The sequence below is a fragment of the Misgurnus anguillicaudatus genome, chromosome 20, assembly GCF_027580225.2.
Source record: "Misgurnus anguillicaudatus chromosome 20, ASM2758022v2, whole genome shotgun sequence".
NCBI classification, from domain to species: Eukaryota; Metazoa; Chordata; class Actinopteri; order Cypriniformes; family Cobitidae; genus Misgurnus; species Misgurnus anguillicaudatus.
In genome coordinates this window covers 20,129,337-20,154,368 of record NC_073356.2, presented here as the reverse complement: position 1 = coordinate 20,154,368, position 25,032 = coordinate 20,129,337, and the positions used below count along the sequence as shown (strand labels likewise).

Genomic DNA, 25,032 nt, shown 5'->3' with positions numbered 1-25,032 from the left:
GTGAGGGATATGAGTATTGATATGGTTCAATCTGAAAAGCATTGCAAAAACTAATTATATTTGTTGAAGGGATCTATTATGCCCATTTCTACAGATTATTTATTAAAACATGCCAAAGCCCCTATTTGGGTGGGAGCTGCTCCAACGTGAAGACAATGCTGGACATTGCACAACTCAGACTCAGAGTCTGTCAGCAATCATGGGTGGGATTTAAGCAATGTGACATCACACTGATAAGAAAATGAAAATAGCAAGATTGTTAGTTATTTGTGGATTTAAAAAAAGTTGTGGGTGGATTTTTATTATAATAGGGTGGTTGTGTATACACTAGGGGTGGGAGAAAAAAATCGATTCACCAAACTATTACGATTCTCTTTTTTTAGGATTTTGAGCTCGATTTGTTTGCCTCGGAATCGATATAAAAAACTCTGTGTCACATTGTATCCTTCTGAATTTGAACCCAATTGAATGCATTAACATTGTGTGTAAAACCGATGATCAAAGTCAGTCAGCGCTAACGCGTGAAAGCGCACATGCGATCTCAAGCGTGCCTGGTTTCTATGCCAATAATAACAACTGGCTCTTGTTTTAAAAGTCACGACCACGCACTGCACTTTCTTTCTCAAACATTAGTTTAGTTTGAAGTTTGTAGCACATTTTATTTGTCTAGAGTCTTAAATATGTTCAATTTTAAATATTTTTTTTTCAGTAGCTTATTTATTTATTGGAACAGTTTAATGTAGCACTTTATTTTATTTCAGAGAGTATTGTTTCTACTCATTATGTCGCTCATTTGAATATTATATTCAAGGGATTTGGAACGTTTTATGGTTTGAGATAATATGCACTAAGTATGTGGTCTGGTCCTGAAATAAAAATTCTGAAAGATGTAATGCATTGTTTTTGTTAATATGACTCATATACAGTCTCTTTAAGGGTATGATCAAGTATTTTCAATTGTCTAGTCTCTATTAGGCAAACAAAAATCACAAAGATTGAACTAGCGATTTGCAATAGCCACATAATCGCATTATGTATTGACTCAGCGCACAAGTATTGGGATAGTATTGAATCGGCAGATTACTGAATCGTCCCAAACCTAGTATACACACACAGTTGACACGCAGTTATGTTCAAACAATATTTTCGAAATGCCTAATATGCAAATATGAAGAATTGGGATATGAAACAGGCTTAAATATTGCTATATTAGCTTAAAAAAGCAAATATTTGCTTTTTGTCTGTTTTTGCCTTGTTTTCTAACTATTTGTTTTTCTCTTTTCTCCACAAAGGGCACAGTGGATCCTCAGTGTGTCGTCTGGGACTATGAAAACTCGTAAGTCGTGTAACTGCACTCCTCTCTACGCACACACACTATTATACACACAATATCTCTTTCACAATTTTTTTTGTCACTCAATGAGAACGATTGGGTGTCAGTGTTGATATTTGCTAATTCTTGAAGAATCAAAACGTACAGTTGATAAAGTTTGTGACACTGTTATAATGAAATTGGCAAGTTAAGATACAGACACCTCAAGCATCAAAGTGAAAATCTGTCACACAATTCCCCGTTTTCAAGACATGATGCATTGAAGCTCATGATTTGGTTGTCTTTCAATACGATCCCATACGATTGCCTGACGACTATCGTGACAAGAGCTTTAATTGCTACAGAGATTTAAAACTTTTATATTTTCATGAGAGACCTGTGGCAGTAAGTGGTTCTGGTTCTCAAAGCTCCCCCTGCTGGTAGAACTTCCTATTAACAGCCTCTTTGCCTAAACACATGCAAATATCAATTTTGTCAAGCAGATGTTTTTTTACTATGCATCTTTAGCTTTTGGTGACGCAATGTTATCTGTTGTTATGCTTTGGTTGTGTCTTTGTGGCTGTTTATTTAGGAGCTTTGAGAGCGCTGCATGTATTCTAGTTCACGCACTGTTTGTATTTGTGTCTGGAAAACATCTGCGCTCCGAGTTTGTTTATATCAGGGAGACGATACAAAGGAGTTTCTGTAGCGGCATAAAGAAGGTGAGAGGGAACGGTAATAAAACAAGAAGAACAGAGAGAAAAAGAGAGAGACCTGCATAAAAAATACATTCAGATTGGCAGTCATTCGTTTACAATGTGCATTGTAATTCGAGGTGACAGGAGCAACATTAGTTGTCGGTCTAATGGCAGAATGTTGAGCAGAATTAATTGCATTCAAATGAGTGATGTATTGTTCTTATAGGAACCAATAATGTAGCTCAAGTGGTCCACCCACTGATCCAGTCGGATGCTGTTGTCGATCAGACCTACTGGAATATTTTGTGGATATCGCTTGCGATATGTACTGTATAATCAACCAAGCCATCTATATTCACGCACTGCTAGCATGGTCAATTATAAATGCATTGTGTTGCTCCATTTGGAAAATGTACCTGTGAAACGATGGCATCTCCGTCCCACTTGGTTGAGCAACTATTTCCCTTTGTGCAACACCCCACTGACACAGCACGCCTCACGCATCATTAATACACCAGGAGGTGGTCGGCACGGCAACATGCAGACCTGGCTAGACAGGAAAATTACTGAAGCAGAAAACCCCTTCTATCTGCGGGCCGCAAAGTCAATTAACGCAAAACCTGATTACCTTTCCCTCCAAATTACATTCCAAATCATTCAGAGATGAATGCACTGGTGTGATTAAAAAGCAGTGAGATATAGAGATTTTATCGCTTTTATAAATCCAAACAGTGGATGGAAAAACATACGCCCTTTATTTATAATCAGACGCTTATGGAGAGATTATACTGTAACCATATTGCAGAAAGAATTAGATCCTCAGACAGTATCCTACACTAATATTGAGCATAGAAGGTTGTACAAAAAAATTCTTAATTGTTTGGGGGGGGGGTAGAGTAATTTCGTGCATTCTTATTAACACTGTTAAAGAGTTGGATTCCTCATGCTAAACATAGACAATGTGTCAAAAAAGCAGATGGACGTATGACTTGCTGAATGCACTTCGCCAATTTTTTTACAAGTTTTGGAAAGTTTCATATGTGAACATGAAAACATGAATGATTCATATCGTCGCTGCCCGGTGAAACTAACGTATGTCCAAAACGGTTACTTTACAGGAAGTAAAAAACATCGTATATCAAAAGCAGTTGAATGTAGCGTTGTCATACTTGGTACGGATATTTACATGTAACCATATTCTTGCCAGTGTAATGATATAATCCACATTTGACCAAAATTGAGTTTAAATGGACATACGTGCATATTTTACAGTAACGGTGGTCGATACGCGTTCTTCCGATCATTAATTAGAATGGCGTTTCATATTGACAGATTAATACGCTCAGTTTATTTAATAGCCTATGTCTTAGTTTATTAAATACGCTTAGTTTATTTAATATTAATTATACATTTATTAACTGTCTCTTGCAAACTATGAAGGGACAATGAATCAATACGCTGACATGGTAATGCTAGACAGATACTTTGTTTGCACAGTCCTACCATAATTTTGTCACTCCTAGACGTACGTCTGGCGTCAGGGGGGAAACGTTTACCTCGATGAAGGAAGGTCATTGTCTTCCAGTGCTGAGCTTCGATGAAACTTCACGAGACCGGCGAGATGCTTCCACCGGGCGGGAGATATGCGGCATGATTGACAGCTTTGACACCAAATGGATATATGTGAAAATCAGATGACATGATTTCACAACTTTTCATTGGTCATTTAGATATGTGAAGCATACTGTATACGGAAATGAATCTGGACATTCAATGCATCAAAAAATTGGCAAAATGGACATACGTGGTTTTCATCGGACAGCGACGATATGTAACAATCTTACTTTATTTTTTTATGGACAATTACAGTGCAGGAAGTACAGTGGAAGTCCTTATATGGGCATCAACATCACCAAAGAAGTGTGGTGTTGTTGGTGAGGGAAATTTAAGCTTGTTCAGCTTCCCAAAGAACCCAGCATTATAGAAACAATGAATATAGTTTGTTTAGCAGGGGAGTGTTTGTGTGTTTGTTTAACGCTCAATTTCCTTGAAATTGGCTGGTCCCAATTGGCTCATGAGTCGTAGGCGGTAAGTAAAACTGCATCAGATATCGTCGCTGTCCTTCTGAAAGCTTGTATGTCCAATTTCACTCTTTTTCAAGAAACAGAACAAACACACCATTTTTTTATTGATAACACACTGTGTTGTCTAAGTGGACAAGCACTTTTAAAACTTTTTATTGATGGAATAACTGCAAAACTGACAAACATAAAGAGTGACAAATAATAATGAGTTATCACATACAATGAAATGCACAAAATATGGAGATACAAAATTTCTGAAGGACAGCGACAGTGTGTTTTGTTGTCGATTTTGTAAGTGCATATAATGTAAAGACATGAACATTTAGTAAACTATACTGTAAGTTATCCAGAGATAGTGGGATGTTTTGTGTGTGTTGCTGTACGCCTTCAGGAGCTTGGGTTTATTCGGATTGAATCGTTGAATAAAGACTCTTTGGATATATGAACGATGTAATCGGACTTTATAGGTATTCAAGATTAACACGAGAGAAGCAGAAACAGCGTGTGTCATTTAAGCTTTAAAATTTCGACATTTTGCTCAAAATATTAACAAAAAACTCTGCTTTAAAAAAAACTATTGCAAACACAACATATTTTTTTTAAAACAAGTCACAAATATATCTGTGCTGCAGTTATTGGCACCTTTGTAGTCCAAACATTTTTCTGCCTCCCTTTGTCAAGGATCAAGATGACAGCTCTTGAGTCTTTTCCAATAATGGTTCATAATGTTGGAGAATACATGGCAAGGGATCTGAAACCATACAGAATCTTTCCAGATCTTTAAGCTTTCAACACTGGTGGACTTTCCTATTCAGTTCACCCCACCGGTTTTCTGTGGGATTCAATTCAGAATACTGGGATGGCAGAGCAAGATCTTGATTTTGTGGTCAGTAAACAATTTCTTTTTTTTCAGCCGGCTTATATTTACCAAGGGTGACAGTATAAGTGGAGGGCACTGTAGTTTTTTTTTACTATTTTTTTAGTATAGATATGTTTGTTGGTTTCTCTTGTTGTTTTTTTCCTCATGCAATTATCTGTTCATTTAAGCAATTCCCAGCATCAGACATTTTAAGATTGCAATCATTTCTTTCACATCTCTCTCTGTTATTGTTGTCTCCTGTACCACAATAGAATGATTTCTAATTGCTTCCAGCTTATTGTAGTTATTGCGCTTTCCCCCTGCATAATCAAGTAAAACTCGTACAGTCTCTCTTTTCTCTGAATTAATTTATTCAAAGCAGGCAAAACCCCCGGCGCTTCAAGATCGCACTCCTTGTATTTAGCTCAAAGGAAATGAAAAATCTGTCATAATTTACTCATCCTAGCGTCGTTTCAAAACCTTCATGACTTTTCATGCAACACAAAAGAGAAGTCTAGAAAAAAAAAAGAAAAAAGCATAATATCTTTAATGCACTTTTAGTATATTCAGACAGGTTTCCAGACATTAAAAAAAAAAAAAATGCACACCAACTCTGCAATTAGTTATAGTGCTTTTAGCCATTCACACCAAAGTTTTTCAAGGAAACAAATACTTCAAAAACAACACAAAGGCCTTGAAGAACTCTGAAGAGAGAGAGAGAGAGAGAGAGAGAGAGAGAGAGAGAGAGAGAGAGAGAGAGAAATAGCAAGTCTGCGTGAACTTTGCACCATGGAAGACTTGTTATTGTAAATTCTCTTTTATGTACAGATTGACCTTACCAGACTTACCTTTTTTAATGTTTCATTTTCTTTCTTTCCGAGCTCGCAACCGCCTGAGATTTACTCCAGTATGATCACATTAAATCACATTTAATCCTTCGAACCAAATCTAAACTCTCCACGGGGCTATTTTAATCACGCCCAGGAAAAAAAGGCATGGCGCTAAGCAACAAATTGCTTTTGATTATGATAACATAATGGATGCGCTATATGAACGTGTTAGCGCCTTGGCTGGGTAATGCTTTCACGGTGCAGCTGCGACATGTGTGAAGGCATGCGGGGGGCTATCAGTATCAGTCCGCTCTGTATTTGTTAGCAGTTAATTTGTTTTGAGTGAAGCTGCATGGAATGGTTTGCATGCGGAGGGGCAGATTGTGTTCGGTTAGGAGATGTGCCGCAGATGTTGGAAATGGAGTGTGTCATAGGGTATTGATGGCGCTCGGGAGTGGGCCTTGATCAAATGTGGAGAGTTAGAGGATTGCCAATTGTACGCAGATAGTAATTTTTAAGGACAGGAAAGGTTAAGTTTTGTGTTATACTGTTAAGCATAGCTTTGTGTCAAATCCAATCAATGTAATGTAAACAAAAGCTTACAATAGGTCATCACACACATTTATTTATCTTTCTAATCTCTCTCTCTTTCACTCTTTCTCCTAATAACCCTTCTCACTCTTTCTATCCCATGCATCGCTGTGTTTTGCTGCCTGACCTTCGTTTGAAGTGAAACTGGTCTCGGCATGCCTTCTTTCATCTTAATGCCACCTTCACTTCCAGTTGGCCTTACCTCCCCCTGTCGTATCTTCCTCTGTGCCTCTTCCCCGCTGCCTTGAAGTTCTCTCTCTCACTCCATGCTGGGTTTGTCTCAGTACATCCTGCAGCACGTTCGTCGACCCGTTTCATCCGACGATACCTGATGCCTTCCCTCTTTCTCAGTCTTTCTCTTTGTATTTTCTTTTCTTTTCGCCTCATCCTCTCTTTTTATCAGCCGTGGAGCTTGTTAATTGCCTGCAGGTTGTGATGCCTTTTTCTGTGCTGTAGGAAGCCTTTGGTCGCTCTCTCTGAAAAGGACCGAGCTTTTAACACTTCACATGTGCATGTGTCCTCATACGCCCAAATAGATTTGGAATCTGCCTCAAACTGAATATCCTTAATGACTGCTTTTAACACATGGATTACAAATCTCTTTCCACTAACCAGGGGAAAATTGGGTTGGGGGATATTTTCCTTCATTACTCACAAAGTGATCCATTTGCCCTGTTAATTGGATAGTTCACCCAAGGAAAAAGTCTGTCATGCTCAAGTTGAAACAGGCCTGTATACATTTGCTGAACACAAAGGAAGATATTTTGAGCAATGTTTGTAACCAAACTGATTTTGAGCACCATTAACTTCCATAGTATTTTTCTTTCCTACTATGAAAGTCAGTAGTGCTCCTGATGATTAATTACAATTTTTTTTTTACAAAAGAAGTTTAATTTTTGGGTAAACTATACCTTTAAGCTTCTCGTGTCATTGCTTTAGTTCTTAATAATACAGTGCATTCAGAAGGTATTCAGACCTCCTTCACTTTTATTACATTTTTGATGCTGCAGCCTACATTTTGTGTCTAAAACCGCAGGGAAAACGCGACCATACAGGACAAACTAGGTTACTTTTCGGTTACTTTTGAGATTAAACATATTAAACAAAGTCTCACATTTCAAATCATCTATTCCTTCTAGTTAATTTATAGCATCGAATAAACATGAATGACCATGAGAAGGAATGTTGTTTTAACCGCGGAAAGGCGTCAGTACACTCAGCTTTTCAAGTTCAAATCCTCTCATGCTAATCTACTAACTCTCTTGAATGCACATTCACTGCTAGTTGTCTTGCTGTTAATTTTAAAGAAACGTAGAGCAAGTAGCTAATCAGTGTCTAGTTTATTCAAACGCCGGGTGAGCACTGTGCAGCGCGTCTGCGGAGAGCGTTTGCTGCGCGTGGCCATTGTGCTTTTACACCGGCTGCGTTTAATAACAATCTCAATTTCACATTACTTTCTTTTACCTGCATTTATGAGCAAAACCTCTTCAATACGCTTTTAATCCACATTGTTTTCGTGCTGTTCTGGTCCGTGTAATGACAGATATAGACACAATTACAGACATAAAAAGCCCAAATTCACAAATCTGTTTCTCTGAAGATTGTTAAAATAGATGATAGTTGAGAGAGTGACAGCGCAGTCTTCTGGGAACAGTGGTTTTTTTTTTATATTTCATTGCTTTCTGTTAAATTGTTAAAAGTTATTACTGTTTAAAACACACTTGGCATCACATTCGTGATTTTATGGTAAAATTATACTTTCCCGTCAATCCACGAGCATTTAAACGAGCAAAACGCCCCCCACGGTTATGTTACAAACCGTCACATTTGACTCACGTCATAACCGTCATCACCAATTCTGAAACCGGCACACCCCTACTTACCACATGGCTACATTCAAATAAAGTATTTGCAAATGTGTATCGCCCCTAATACTGCAATTTATTCCTTATCAATTTGCACAACCACATAATGACAAAGTGAAAACGTCTCTAGCTTACGTATGTAACCTTCCTTTCCTGAGAAGGCAACGAGACGCTGCGTCTCCTTTGCCATACTTCTGGTGTGCCTGTACACCCGCTTTGGCATATATATACCAGCTAAAGTGGGGCGTTTCTTTTGGTCCTTTTGTGCTCTCTGGATTCCGCCTGTGACGCCACACCTAACAACTGGTCGAATTTGATATACATACTTAAACACCGTCACGCTGTAGGTGTTCCCAAAGCGTCAGCTTTCTGATGCAGTGTGAGTTCCCTCGAAAGGGAACTGAATTTTAAAAAATGTCTGTAAATTTATTAAAAAGAAAAACAGAAATATCACATTTACATAAGTATTTAGACCAGGGGAGTCCAATACATCGATCACGATCGACCAGTCGTTCCAGTAATTGTGAAACACGCAAGCCTTTATGAGTTGCTGCACCTTTCTTCTCAAATGTGTTTTTATAAATCTTATGCCTGCCCGCTGCAGCTCAGTCGTCTAACTTCCGAAATTTACCTGGATGCCTTCATGCGGGAGCGGAACCGTGGACGGTGTGTGCGCGCGTGAGCGAGCTAACGAACGAGAGAGAGAGATACGCTTCTGATACTGTTGTCATTTTCTAGTTTGTTTCACTAAACCGCATCTCCGCTATTTTAAGAAGTACTCGACATGTACTCAGGGATTTTTTTTACTCCTCAAAAAGAATGGAGTAATGTGACAGCCCTAAATTCAATGTACCTGTAGAGATATATGCAGTATAGTCTTAACACGCATTTAAAGATAAAAAAATGTAACTGTGTTTTTTAGCAGGTAGATCTTGTCGGCTTTATCATTTTAAAAGTAGATCACCACACCCAAAAGGTCTGGACACCCCTGATTTAGACCCTTTACAGTACTTAATTAAAGCACATTTGTCAGTAATTACAGCCATAAGTCTTTTTGGGTATGATGCACCAAGCTTTGCACACCTGGATTGAGGGTTTTTGTTTGTATACCTCGCAGTTATTTCAAAGCGAAACAATCTCTGTACTTTACTCAGCCACACAGAGAGACTGTACTGAGCATGTGCGGACAATCCATCATCGCTCTAGCTTAAGTATGACTATAGACATTTAGAATGTTACAATCGGCTTCTGTTACAATGATCTCTGATCTCCTCAACCAGTAAGCGGATCTGTGGTGTCATCTTTTTATGAAGTGTGTAGAGAGAAGTTCAAATCCACAAAAAATGAGAACAGGAGACAGAACGAGATCGATGGAGATCATAGCTGAGCACAATGGACCATGAAGACTCATCTCTGATGGCTGGCTTTCATTCTTCACCACCAGGAGCTGGCGAGACAATTCTGTCAAAACTCAACAGCTTCCTTTTAGTTTCTTTAACTGGGTGAGAATCACAGAGTTCCCTGCTTTGGTTGAGACACGGTATTAATCTTTTTGTGCTTGGTTTGGTCTTTCGCTTAGGGCACAGAGGGACTTTCTAAGAGAAAATGGGCATAAGCGAAGAGGAATTACAGATCTGAGCCATAAGTCTAAGAGACAATTGTGTTATTGTTTCTGTGGTGATAAAAGCAGGACTCTGTGGTTTCTTATTACCCATTTAGAGACCACATAATGAGAGAAAATAGACTATTTTATGTACGTCTTTTTGCGTAGAGAACAAAAGTACAGTTTCGCTCAGCTCACACAAACACACTGTTTACCTTTTCCTAGTTTACCTATTCCTTTTTCTGTCTTTTCCTTCTTGGGCTCTGGTCGTAGTACTGTATGTAGGCAACAGCAGAGTTGTTGGTTCTGGGAGTCTTAAAGGGACAGCCGAGGGACCAAAGAGGGAATAGGCTGCTTTAATCTGTTTATAACCTAGTAAACGGGAAATGGCTCCAGAGAGGCAAGGACAGTGGAAAATAAAGAGCAGCAAGGAGAACATGTCCTACAAAATTGCCTTGTTTACTTCTCTTATTCACATCCCCTGGCTTTCCTCGTGTTATTTTGTAAAGTTTAGAACTATGAATCCCTAGGGCTAAAGGAAAAAAAGGACAAGAAATAAGCAAAAGCTATGCTAACACTGACCTTTTTTATCTATAATGTTAGCATTCTGAGCACATAAGTAGTAGACATAAAGACTTGTGCCCTATAGTTTGGTCATGGAAAATCACAACTTTTGTAGCTTTAGCAATCTAAAATAAAAAATTCTTATGCTGCGTTTACACCAACCGTGTTTCAGGCGTCAAAACTGCGTCTACCGCGCCTAGTTTGCCGCTTGAACAGTTTGAATGCATCCGCGTGTCTACTTGACGCGCGTCAGAGGCAAAATCCACTTCTTGTGGGAGGGGCAAGTGCTATGTGGTTGTCTGTTTGCAAGATGACTGATGTTGATTGTGCATTTATCGAGAGAGTTACCGGTTTGTATTTGGTAACCTTAGTATTGGGGGAAAATAAATGGCGCGGGTTGATAAACATCACGTGACTCAAAAGTGAAATGTGTATTACAGCTTACCAGGTTGCCCAATGTCCTCACTGACACTCTTCCAAGTGATGTCCTTTTTATTCCTGCCTCTATAGAAATAAGAACTTGTGTCGTATAGCTCTGGGTGACTGCTTACGGACAATATCAAGCGTTCCTTCAGGTTGAATGAGTTACTCCGGGCAGGGCTGCCGCCACAGCAGCAATCAGGCTCCTGATTGGTTAACGCGGCGCGAAATTCCGTCAAAGTTCACATTTTTCAGCTCGGGCGTCAGTCGCAAATTTGCGCAAATTGCACAAAAAACACCATTCGCGCCTACTGTGGCAGGCGCTCAATTTGCGCCTTCGTGCGAACTAGACGCGCGAATGAGGCGGAATCACGTCATCCGCGTCGCCCCAAACGCCTCATTCGCGCCGCGAGACCTCCAGATGCGCGTCAATGCGTCTTCACATTGACTTAACATTGAAATCACTCGCACCTCACGCCTCTACCGTGGCTGGTGTAAACACAGCATAAATCTGGTAAAGTTAGGTTTACATCTCAAGAGCTGCTACAATGAGTTCAACTAGGGGAAAATACTACTGAATTTTCCAAACATTGTATTTCACTGTAATGACTTATTGACACACAACCATTAGTAGTGTTACTTAAAGGGATCGTTCACTCAAAAAGGACAAATCTGTCAACATTTACTCAGCCTTATGACTTTTGAGACTTCTTTCTTTGAAACCTAAGGAGATTATATAATGAATATTGAATTAGGTAGACTGAATGTACTCATAATAACATCTGCCTGATGCATTTAATGGACTGGAAAGTTAGAAGTAAAGTGAAATTTGGTTTAAAGGGATGCTCACGTACATTTGTAAATTATTATTGCAGCAGGCTTTGTAACAGACAAAGACATCATTAGTAGTAAACCAGGATCTTCTGTACATCTGCAAGCAGAAGTACATAGCTAAGACTGCACCATTTCCAAGCTTTTGAATCAGCATATACAGCCACATATTGTACTGTCAATGGTTGACTGGTTAGTTGGGTAGCATTATTGCATGCTGCTGTCCATGGTGCTGAATCAGTTAAACTCAGTAAAGTTGTTTTACAGACAGGGATTTAGTGTCCTTGACGACTAATTATCATTTAATTGTCATTTTGAATGTGGTAATTAAAAAGGAGGTTTTAATCCATATGCAAAACTCCCCCATAGCTATAGTCATTACTGTAAAAACTGATGACAGAGGAAATTGTGAACACTTACATTTTAAGAAAAATAAAAAAAGACCATATGAGGGGTTCAGATGCAAAACCCTCTAATGCTACATTCACACCAGCTGTGGTAGAGGCATCAAGCGCAAGTGATTTCAATGTTAAGTCACTGTGGATACGCGTTGACACGCATCTGGGGGTCTCGCAGGGCGAATGAGGCGTTTAGCGCGACGCGAATTGGGCATGGCCGCGGCAAACGCGCAAGTTGAAAAATGTAAACTTTGGTGGGAAAACGCACCACGTTAACCAATCAGGAGCTTGCACTAGTAGTGACGTGATTACAGGAAGCGGGCGGAGTCGCAGATGCCTATAGAAGGCCCTTTCCGCGTAAATGTCTCGATGACTAGAATTTCATGGGCGGCTTTCACGCGCGAATGAAGCCAGAAAACTCAAAATGTTCAAGCGGCAAACTAGACGCGGTAGACGCGGTTTTAACACCTCAAACACGCCTGATGTGAAACCACTGTAAGTGCATCTGACATGTCTTCCTGTAAACAAGCATTTTTTCAGTAATTTTACTTTAATGGCAATGTAAAGGTTCTCAATCAGTAACTGGGATTTTCTATGTTTACAAATGTCACTTTAGTCATTTCATTGGTATTTAACCAATTTGACTTTTTTGCTGCAAAACTCTCTGCAAACTTTTTTTTCTCAATTTCTAAGAAATAATATTTTTTGCACAAGACATAGTAAACAATTGCAAAATCCCTAAAGATACTCTAGAAACATTTCAAATGATAAAAGTCAGAATGTATTAATAAAAAAGAGACCACGTATTAGGGGGCACTGTGATCCATGTGACTGCCACGTTCAGATTGTATTCCGGTCCAAGTACTCGGGAAAATTTCGCATGACGTCATTCATTTATTTCTTTTTTCTGGATTTTTTTCTGCCAACAAAGTGGTATTTCTGAATGGCCTGAGATTGGGATTAAGCGTATTTGAAGCGAAGGTGTTTGATAAACATATAATACGTGCCAAGTGCATTCGGTTAATATCATTATATCAGTATTGATAGAAGTTGCATTTAGTGGCATTTGCATCTGAACTCCTCATATATCTGTGTGAGGTTATAAGTTCAGGACATAGTAGTAAGTAAATTGGATGTCATAGAGCTGAGTCATACTGTATATTCATCTTTTCAAGGTTTTTGCTGCATGGTATTTATTTACTTTTTCGACTGGTGGAAATTCTGCTCACAATTTTTCTTTTGGTCAGCTTGTATTTCTTTATACATTGTCAGTTTAAGTGGCTGTGTATACTGCAGACTATGTGTATACTCAGTTGTAAAGAAGGCATACTGTGTTTGGCCACTTCTAAGTGGTACTTATGCGGCAGCAAGTCCAATTCACTGTATGCTAAAATTAAAAAGTCTGCCTCTGAAAGTCTAATGAGTGAAATACTTATTAGACTCCTTCTTAGTCTAATCAATTCCACTGAAAGCTATTCGTGCATGTTCAACATTAAATGCGGGACAGCTTCCCACATTCGTTCTCTAAAAGACAATAAAATATGCATGTACACCAGAAAAATGTAATAACAAGAAAGTCGCAGCCCACAGATGAAGAGTCAGAGAGGTAATCATTTGTTCATTTGAAGCCTCTCTGTAAGACATTAGCACATTAGCACAGCTTGAATTCAACTCACTCTTTCTGCAGGGTTCATCTACACAAACATCCCACTGAGTGTGTATGTGAGCACATGCCACTGCACCGATCCATTGTTTCCTGAATCTGTGCATTACATCTTTAAGGGTACATGCATGGAGTTGATTTAAAGGATTATGCTGTGAGTTGGCGACAAACCATCATGTAGACCCAATGGCCCTCCGCATGGGTTTATTTTGAAAACTTTCTTTCTCAGTTGCAACTACAGCACATGCTGGCCGTGGCTTGATGTTTACAGTTCACTGTTTAAAAACGCCCATATGTCTCGACCATCTGTCTTTCAAACACTACCTCTGTTTTATTGAGAATATGCAGCAATGAAGTCTAGCGTTACAGAATGCACATAAATGTAGAAAGTCTAATATACACGCATGCTTCAAAAGCCAAACAACATATGGCATGGTCTGCCAGTATATTCTTCATTTACTAAAGCTGACATTGCTATAATTATAATATAATAATAATCTTTATTTTATATAACAAGCTGTCATAAGAAAATGTACTTTATTGACCAGTCATATTTATATTTTCACAATTTATAAAAATACTAAACTATGGCATATAACAAATGTAACAGACAACTACGGAAGCCCCTGCTTTACTACAGGTCTTTATATAGTAAACCTTGTATGGAAACATACACACACACTTTCTGTGTTCTTGTATGGATTTAACCTATTTCTGCATTCTGGATTGTGGGGGCTGGTAATTTGCCCTCGCCACTATCAGCTTTCCTGTCAAATGACCTAGAATCCCATGCTGCTTACTGGGTCAGGGCTCATTTTAAAGCGAGTGGAGTGGTACGGTAAATATCTGGATGGTGATCCCAACTGTATTTTCCGAAAAATGGAATAGGTACTTTAATCTAGCTCCTAATGCACAATGTTGCAAGGTATCACACTTAAGCCGGATTTATAGTCGTGCGTAAGATCAACGCCGTAGGTTATCCGTAGCCTCTGCGTAGCCTAACGTGCACCTCGCAAAATTTTTTATAGCGTGACTGCAAGTGCAAATTTAACTCAAACTACAACAAAAGTCGTTGTTTATTTACTTCCGTCATTGCTGGTCTTCTTAAATCATAGACAACAAGTTGCTGTTTTTTCTTCGTTTGTGGGTTAAACTTGCCAAGCCATTTTTTCATTGACGGTCTCGCTGCTACTGTGGTTACACGCGTGGATAGTGCCTACCAGCAGTGTGTGCGTGTGTTTGCACGTCGAAGCGGACGACAACGCAAAAGTATAAATGAAAATCGGCGCGGAACCTACGCCGTAGGACCTACGCACAACTATTACGAGCCCTTTACAGGTCATCTGTTATACCAGCCTGATCTCACAAGAATTCGTTCATATTTTATGAGTTAGCTAATTTGTATGAATGGATACGAAGTTAATCGTACAAAAACGTACGATTGTCACGACACGGGAAGGGAGTCAGGACGCAAACGCAGAGTTCAAAATAAATAACATTTAATAATAAAATGGGAACCAAAACACGAGGAGTATAAACAGGTAAGAAACACAGGAACATCCAAACTATGACATGGGAAACAGACAGGGTATCAATGACAATAATCCGGCGACAGGTGTGAAACAGACAGCAGTATAAATACACAACACTTAACAGGGAACAGGTGTGATGAGGAATCAGTCCGTGAATTGTCCAGGTGACGTAATCGGAGACAAACAAAACATGACACGGACTAGCCGTGACATAACCCTCCCCTCTACGAGTGGCTACCAGACACTCACATGAAACAAAACTAAACAAAGTCTGGTAGGGTGGATCCAGGGGAGGGATGGAGGGCTTGGAAACCCTGACGATACCGGCGGCTGCTGGGATGAAACCACAATGCTGTAAGCCGGCTGAACCGGGGCGACCCTCATGAGAACCGAGGCAGACGAATACCCCCAACTGGGAATCGCCGGGGATCCGATGCCCCCGGAAGTCGCGTCCCACCAACGCTGGAAACGGGCTCCCTCACGGCAATGACCACCCCGGGGAAACGATCGGGCGTGGTCTCCGTTCCGGGCTCCCAAGACAGGCACGGCGGTGGACCTCCGAGGGACCAGAGACGGCGACTCAACCAAGGGAAGAGCGCCTGGGCCGATCCTCCTCCTGAAGGAGCGAGTGATCTCTCCTGGTGAGTCTCCAAGGGACATCGGGGCTGGCAGCATGCACGTCCCGATGTCACTACTCCCCCTCCATGAAAAATTTGGGGAAGCAGCCCTCCCTGAACTCGCTGCGTCCAATAATGGCCGGATTATTCTGTCACGACACGGGAAGGGAGTCAGGACGCAAACGCAGAGTTCAAAATAAATAACATTTAATAATAAAATGGGAACCAAAACACGAGGAGTATAAACAGGTAAGAAACACAGGAACATCCAAACTATGACATGGGAAACAGACAGGGTATCAATGACAATAATCCGGCGACAGGTGTGAAACAGACAGCAGTATAAATACACAACACTTAACAGGGAACAGGTGTGATGAGGAATCAGTCTGTGAATTGTCCAGGTGACGTAATCGGAGACAAACAAAACATGACACGGACTAGCCGTGACAACGATTCTCATTAAAAAAACAAACAAACAATGAAACCTAACACCGCACCTAACCCCAATGTCACAGGGGTCAAGGCAAATTGTACAAAAGGTTACGAATGTGGTCGTATGAAATAATATAAATTAGCCAACTCGTAAAATATTTACGAATTTTAATGAGATAACGTTGGTTATACAGGTGTCCAGGTGGGCACCAGATGAAAATTTGTGAATCTAGAGGAAATAATTCAAGGCCCTGGGAAGTTTTTGAAAATATACAGGCATAGATACAGTTCATTGAAAGTGCTTGAATCTATTTTATGCAATATGTAAATCTGTATTATTCCCTGTGTAGTGTAGGATAATATCATAACATTTCTAGACTTTTTAAGCACATGTGCTACACTGTTCACTTTAAATGCTTATATCTACTGTATGCGATTGTTGATTCATATCAAAATGCTTTTTTGCCTATAGTTGTGTTTGACACATGAAAACGTATGTTTTGTAACTGTATGTATGTTACATTTGTTCCCTCGCCATACTTCCTGTGTCCCTGTAACGCCGTCTTTGGCAATATTTCAGATAGTGATATACTTCATGGCTCCTGCATCACCCGGTCTTTGTCGTTAAGCCTCACCATTGGTTGAATTTGCTAAACACATTCAAATGCACTTACCCATGGAAGCGTCCCTAAAGGTAACACGATGTAACCTTGCTCTCACTTGAAATGTGTCCCCACATTTAGTCTTTGAATTTGAGGGCATTGGACCTGGAAAGTCCTTGAAAGGTGCGTGAATTTGAAGTTAACTAAGGTGTGGGAACCCTGGACAAAGATGCCATTTTTAATTATTCTGGATTTTGCATTTTGTTGTGTTTTTTGACCCAATTTACTGTTAGTTTAAATCAGTCTGGTTTACAGACTCTTGAACTCTCTCTGCACCCACTTGCTATCTGAAAATAAGCACAAATCTCTCTGTAACAAAACCATGAATCAAACTCTCTCCCACTCAATGGACTGTGGATCAGATGCTTCAACAGTTTTGCTTTTATTACCCAAGAAGATGAAATCATCATAGTAACTTAATAGTGGTTCTTAATAATAGTGAATTGTGGCTGCTGTGATATTGTAACCCGGGTGACCCCTGGTCAAGGATTCAAGGGGTTTATTTGTCACATATACGGTTGTATAGAGCTTATATAACTAGTAGTGAAATATGAAATCACCCCCTCTGTAATGAAACCGCAAGCATCTTATGAGTAAAATTAGCTGAATGGGATAATGTAGTATCCATCTCATTGCCTTGTGTGCCATTATCTCTCTCTTAACATGTTGAGACCTACATCCATCTCTTCTTTTACTGGCTTCTCTTTCAATCCATCTCTCTCTCTCTTGTATTTCCTTTTCCCCCCGCTATAATCTACTCCCGCTTCCTGCTCATGTCATGACACAGGCGTTTGGTGAGCTTTCCTGGCAGGGACTTAGTATTTGAGTCTATCTGTGTTTGAATATCCCAACAAATTAGCGACTTAGGATTCTCACTCTCTACTATATTTAGATTGGAAACCATAAACCTGATCCGTAATAACTCTGTATCCGGTGGTTTAGTGTATTTGTGTGTGTGTTTGTCAGGGGCGGGGCTTCGAGGGCAGAGGATAGTGTAGGGTGTTAGTGTGTCAGTCGAAAAGCCAACAGATTGAGTCTCAGGAAGCACCCGTCTACTTACATATAGCATCTGTTTGTGTGGAGTCAGACTACGCCACAGTGGTGAGTACATGTTCAGCACTTTCATGTGTTTTAACGTCTGACAAACAGAGATGCAGTTAGACAAAATTATGTAAATGTTCGACCAATGCTTGTGCATCAGAGCACTGGTTGCATGAAAAGTCGGAGATCAGGGGTTTAATAAACACGTGTATTTTATGCTAGATTTTCATCATGGAAAACATCTCTCATTAAAATAAATCTTCCCTATTATATTGTATTTGTGAAAACTGTATGCCAGTCTGCATATTTTAAATAAATGTGCACATGTTCAAGGTTTAAAGTGTGATTTTGAAATATGCTGTATTAGTTGGTACTGTTGTGACATTTTTCACTGTGGTTCCAGCTTTGTGCTGATTTATGTGTTGGCTGTTATTCTTTACTGACATTTATAAGGGAAACTTTGGTATCTTCAGTATCTTTATTATTGCCATTATATACCTTCACCATTTTTGCTGCTGACATGGTCATAGACTCTCTAAGCATTCAATGTTGCCAGGCATCATTCCCATCAGTACATCAGGAGAAAAGCTAATCTCTCTAAAGAAGCTTAACAATTATCACCAGGAAAGGGAAGGTAAGAGGCCAATGACAGGCACTTGCCATGCATTCAGGCGTTATGAAGGGTTTCAAAGAGTCGCTGGCCTGATTCACTATCATACTTTTAACTCAGTAGTGCTGGTTTCTCCAATTGCAGATGAGCGCTTGATCTTTTATACTTGTTTTAGAACTTTACTAACTTGTATTTTGGTGGCAGGAATTGCTTAGTGTTTGTTTTTTCTAGCTCAGGAGACTTCTCATGTATGTTGAAGTATAAATATGTATGCCTTATAAATATGTATTGTTTTGCCCAGCTGTCTGGTGCATCAAGAGTTACTCTCATTTCATCTGCCCATAAAACCTTTGAAAAATCAGTCATCATACACTGCCAGAAGAATGGTCAAAAATGTTCCCTAGCTGTCCCTGGGGCAGTACCCTTACAAAAAGTACACCTTTGCACCTGAAGAGATCATTAGTACCTCATAGTTACATATTGGTACCAAAAAGTACATTATTTGTACAGATACATATAATCTCAAAGGTACATATCAGTACAAAATACATATACATATACTGTATGTATACTGTAAGTGTAGAGCTTGGCTTGAACTGACAGTGATTTCTTAACCCTATTTGTCCTATCAGCTTTCTTTAACATGCCAAATTCTCTGAAAAGCTGACACCAGATATTTCTGGAGACTTTCAAGCAGTGCCGTGCAGAGACCTTTGGGGGGCAGGTGTTCAAGATTTTCTGAATGCATTTTGGCATTCACGAATGGGTCGCCCACTCGCAATCGCATTTGGTCTGGTCAAGTTTACAGTCCCTCTTTGTCCGTTTGAAAAAAAGGGCACTTTGGGCATCAAAAAGGGCACATTGGGCAAAGTGGGAGACTTCATGTAAGTGGGATTTTCCAAGTAGGAAAATGGTGGCACTAGGGGCTAAAGGCATTATTATATATATATATATATATATATATATATATATATATTTATTTATTTTTTTTTTTATTTATTTATTTATTTTTATTTTTTTTTTAATTTTTTTAATTTTTTTTTTTTTTTTTTTTTTTTGAGTAGGCAGAAATTAATTCCAGTACTGTGCTTTATTCTCAACTCTTAATGTTTGTTGTTAAACAACATGTGATTTGTGTTATCTCAAAATTTACTCTAAGCCGTATCACGCTTAACGATCATCAGACCCGCAAACATCGGGTTTCTCAGAATTTACCTGCCCCTTATATGTGCCTCATAACTTGCACCTAGTAGCATGTACTTATGAATTATTGTTTGGATATTGCGGGTAATGAAGTGTGAAGGTCCAGAAGAATTTTTTGTGTAGTAAAAAGCATCCCAAGTGTATTTCCGCTCCCTTATCATTATTATAGTCTTGTTATTTCTCACTATTTTCTTTTTGCTTCACTTCCTCATTCTCATTTTTCTTACTTCCAAACTTATTTCAGAACACGTTCTGACTGTAATCATAGAGGGCATATTTAGCTCATAATGCAGGTGCCAGATTAGAATTAATTGCCTTCCCGAAATAAAACTGTTCCTCGCACGGATTAGCCTTCAACATCCGCATTTAATTTGTTTGTCTGAGGCGCATATTTTGCTTTCATGCTATACTTTGCTCTGAACTAACCCGCCACGCTTTGTCCGGATGACGGCTCCTTTTATCCGCAGCGGCTTGATCACGCTTGTCAGCATTTATCTCGTGTTTTTCTTCCACGGTTTGAGAGAAGATATCTTGTAGTGGATTTTAAAAACAAAAGGGAACAAAATCAATTTGGTCTAGTCTGTAATCTGATCCCCCCCAACTGTCACTGAAGATTTGGACATTTAATCAGACTCCTAAACACAAACATGGGCCAGCCCATTGATGATGCGAAGCCAGACTGAAGCATGCTGCTGGTTCATTAAACCTTTCACAGCATGTGCTAATTAAATAATGAAGTCGCACTTGCATACAGAAAGGCGAGAAATGACTGCTGCGGCATTTCATTCTCCATATGTTAGCTTGTTTTAAACATTTAGAGTTGCTTTTGTGACAAAGAGAGAGCTGTTGGACAGACTATGCATTTAAAGCTTCTACATTAAATATCCAAGGGAAATGTTGTAACTAGTGTTAAATACATGAGAGAGCACTTCAGTAGCAGTAGCAGTGGCGAGGGAGATGTGAACAGGTTTGTGTGTTTACTCTAGTGTATAGAGACGGTATGTACACAGTGGGCTGCTGTATTCAAAGCATTTGAACAGCTAATGAGGTCATGCTTGCGAGCTTATTAAGGCATTAATTTTACATCAATATAATTGTGTCTGACTTATGTTAATGAAGGATTTATTTGATTTTATACCTAAATATGAAATGTGGTTAGTTGCTGAGGCTGGTGAACCAACACAATCTTTCTGGTGAGAATGGTTGATCAAGAATTCATTTATACCATATTTTCTATACTATAAGTCACACTTTTTCATAATTTGGCAGGTCTTGAAACTTATAGTCAGGTGTGACTTAAACGTCAAAATTAGAAAAGAGAAACCATTGCCGTCTATAGCCGTGAGAGTCCGCTCTATGCTGCTTCTGTATTTATGTAATTTAATAGATTCAGTGATGCGGAATGACATCAGGACCTTTTTGAACTTGATTTGGCTTGTCGTGTTTATTTAGCCCATTCAGCCTCCCAGGTATGTTGTTTTGTATGCTATTGTGTATTGTGTAAATAACTGTTTATGTTACTTTAACATGTACGGACATCTATTCAGCATGCTGTTCTGTGGTATTGTTTAGTTGGATAATTTGCCTTTCCAAATTAAACGTCTGTTCTTCGGCTTGAATTTTGTGAAATTATTTTCTAAATAAATGCAACGTATAGTCAAGTGCGACATATATGTTTTTTCCTCTTCAAAACGCATTTTTCACTGATGTGACTTATACTCCGGAGCGACTTATAGTCCGGAAAATATAATGTTTATTGTACTTCATTACAGTGATTTTTTTGTAAAAGGTGTGTGTCCCAGAGAGGAACTGGAAAAATATTTTGCTGGTACACCTTTATTGATCAAATGTTGGGTTTTGACGTTAGTCCCACGTTGGGTTTTGACGTCAGTTCGACGTTGGGTTTTGATGTCAGTTTGATGTTGGGTTTTGATGTCAGTCTGATGTTAGGTTTTGACGTCAGTTCGACGTTGGGTTTTGACGTATGTTTGACATTGGGTTTTGAAGTCAGTCCCACGTTGGGTTTTGACGTCAGTTTGATGTTGGGTTTTGATGTCAGTCTGATGTTAGGTTTTGACGTCAGTTCGACGTTGGGTTATGACGTGTGTTTGACATTGGGTTTTGAAGTCAGTCCCACATTGGGTTTTGACGTATGTTCGACGTTGGGTTTTGAAGTCAGTCCCACGTTGGGTTTTGACGTCAGTTCGACGTTGGGTTTTGATGTCAGACTGATGTTAGGTTTTGACGTCAGTTCGACATTAGGTTTTGATGTCAGTTCGACATTGGGTTTTGATGTCAGCCTGATGTTAGGTTTTGATATCAGTTCGACGTTGGGTTTTGACGTATGTTCGACGTTGGGTTTTGACGTCAGTTCGACTTGGGTTTTGACGTCAGTTCGACTTTGGGTTTTGATGTCAGCCTGATGTTAGGTTTTGATGTCAGTTCAACGTTGGGTTTTGCCGTATGTTCGAGGTTGGGTTTTGAAGTCAGTCCGACGTTGGGTTTTAACATGATTTCGACATTGTGTTTTGACATCAGCCCGACAGTAATGATTTTGATGTCAGCCCGACATTGGGTTTTGACGTCTGTTCGACGTTGGGTTTTGACATCAGTTCAACATTGGGTTTTTGACTTCAATCTGACTTTGGGTATTGACATCAGTCGACGTTGGGGTTTAGGGTTAGGTTACGTTGTGTTTTGACATCAACACGATTTTTATTTATAATATAATATAATATGATATAATGTAATATAATATCATATAATATAATAACATTATAAAACAAAAAGGAAATGAAAATTATTAATGTCATTACTTTATTTTTTTGCTAAACAGGCATATTGAAATTGTGTAGCTTTGTCTATCTGTTTATCAGTCTATTATGTCTGTATATAAATGCACTTTTCCTTTGCTTGGTATGATGCGGCACAGCTTGGCTTGCTTTACTTTGGCTCGGTTTGCTTTTTTCACTACTGCTTTACGGTGGGTGGGATTATAGACGTATAGTTGTGCTGTCTCTACTGCCGTAACATTGTTCTAAATGTGACAAACAAAGGCACAACACAGGAGCTTATTGATGGAATGGTGTTCTTTATTCTCGGTATGTGGATGTTTTTCACCACTAAAAATGGAGTTTGGGAACTTGTACAACAAAGCACAGATGACGACATGTTTTGATTGAATGACGGCATACAAGGGTAAGCTAATCTTGTTTATAGCAGCAATGCTGCGAGGGACTGTTTTCTCCGACCAATCAGTGATCTGCAGTGTTTGCACGTAACATTTTAGTATCGGTTTGGCTTACTTGGAACCTCAACGGAGGTGGTACTAAAAAGTACTGGGAGTCAGCTCAGATCAACTACTTCTGAGATGTCAATCCACAGATCAAAGCTAGAGAAAGATTGCACTTGTATTGCATATAGGTCGGGTTCTTATTCATTAATTACTTACTGTTTGAGCATATGTGGTGAAGGCTGTGAATGTTTATGAGAGAGACCGAGATAAAAACACAAACATGGATGTGTTGCACTTGATGTCGATGCCAAGAATAAAAATATCTTATTGTTAAATGTAATTGAATGCTGGAGAAAATCACAGCATAAAAGAAGAAAATTTACTATGAGATGTGCCCACTGTTTATTTGCACATGCTTGGTTGTGATCTGGCATACCTTACTGGAAGAGTATAGCATCATTTCATCACTGTAATTAATTATTAAAGTCAATTATTAAAGCAGCAACTGTTTTTAAATGTTAAATAATTATAGGACTATATATTCATACAGCCCTTTCCCAGTTTATGTGTGTTCTTAAAATGATACATCGACAGTGTATTATAATTGTACTTTTGCTGCATATAGGGTTTTCACACTCTTAAACGCATAACACTTGAAGTGTAAAAGATACGTGTAAGAACTAATATATCAACTTCATTCGGTACCCGCTTTACTCCATAAAATAAAATGACCAGCATAAAAGAATAAATGCATTGTAATCATGTAGTTCCTCATCCACGTTTACATTTATGCCTTTAGCAGCAACTTACAGTGCTGTACAGTACAAGCTATACTACAGGCTCACTGATGTATATATTATGTGCTGTTATTCACTATTCTACTAGTTATTCTCCTGTTTAGTTGATACAGCATAAAAGATGTGTTCTTTGTGATTCAAATCTTTTGAATCTGTTCACTACCAAAAAGGAATCAGATTCTGATTCATTCACTGATTCATTTAAACTGAAAAAAAGGGAAAGTTTGGTCTACTTAATAAATTACTTTAATTGATAAATTAGTTACTTTTTTGAAAAATCCTATTTTTTTTCAGTTTATGAACCTAAATGATTAAAAGTTCCTCAAAGTCTGAAGTTTAATCTTAGGATCAACTTGAATACAGAATTGAGCTTTGCATTGTTTGCATTTATGTTGTTTTAGAATGTGTTCCCCTACTTACAAATTAAAAGTTTGTTGAATTGTAAAGTAGCTTGTGATGCAATTCAAAGATATGCAGTTGTCTTGTAAAGTACACTGTGATTCTCTTGTCTTCAGTGGATAATTTACTATCAGACTTTCTTGTTTTCATCTTCCAGAAATGTAAAATATTTCCCACAATATTACGTCATTACAGAAAATATGTTTGAAACAAATCCACATATTATTTTGGCTGTGACAGGCGCAGTGTCACAGAGAGTCATCTTGTATACAATGCTACTTCTTACCAATATGCATGTATGAAAAATCAACTAAATAATTGCATTGTCATGGTAGCAAAATATATATTTTATATCACTTGCCTTTAGCAAGTGTGACAAAAAGTACTATTTTGGAACAGGAGCAGTCAGATGTTTTTCTAGTTTTGTGAGGGATGTTTATTTAGTGCAAGGTGCTGAAGGTCTAAAATACTGAAAGAATGGTGAACAGCCATCTCATAAGCCTCGCACAAAGTAATGATACAATGTGTTCCCCATTTTCTCTCTTCTCACCCTAATCTTCAGTTTCTGTGTGGAGTAGAATCTGTTCCCTTTCCGTAATGACCTTCTGGTAAAGCAGCTATTTCCTGCTTGTTTCTCAGTGGGGTCAGTGATAAAACAGGTCTGGTTTACCTGGAGGAGGCCAATTTGTGTTGCAGTGACGTACTTTGTGATTTTAATTCAGTTTGAATCAAAAACGTCTGTGTTCACGTACAATATGTAAAAATAGTGAAGCAAATTACCTA

General features: G+C 38.9%; 1 protein-coding gene across 3 annotated transcripts in view; it reads left to right on the top strand.

Moving 5' to 3' along the window:
- Positions 1-25,032, top strand: part of adgrb2 (adhesion G protein-coupled receptor B2) — a 344,222-nt gene that overhangs the window by 227,029 nt on the left and 92,161 nt on the right. For all 3 annotated transcript variants that reach the window (XM_055220590.2, XM_055220588.2, XM_073858267.1), the window contains one exon: positions 1,293-1,336. In XM_055220590.2, coding sequence (XP_055076565.2) covers positions 1,293-1,336 — 44 coding nt within the window. The remainder of the gene's footprint in view (positions 1-1,292; positions 1,337-25,032) is intronic.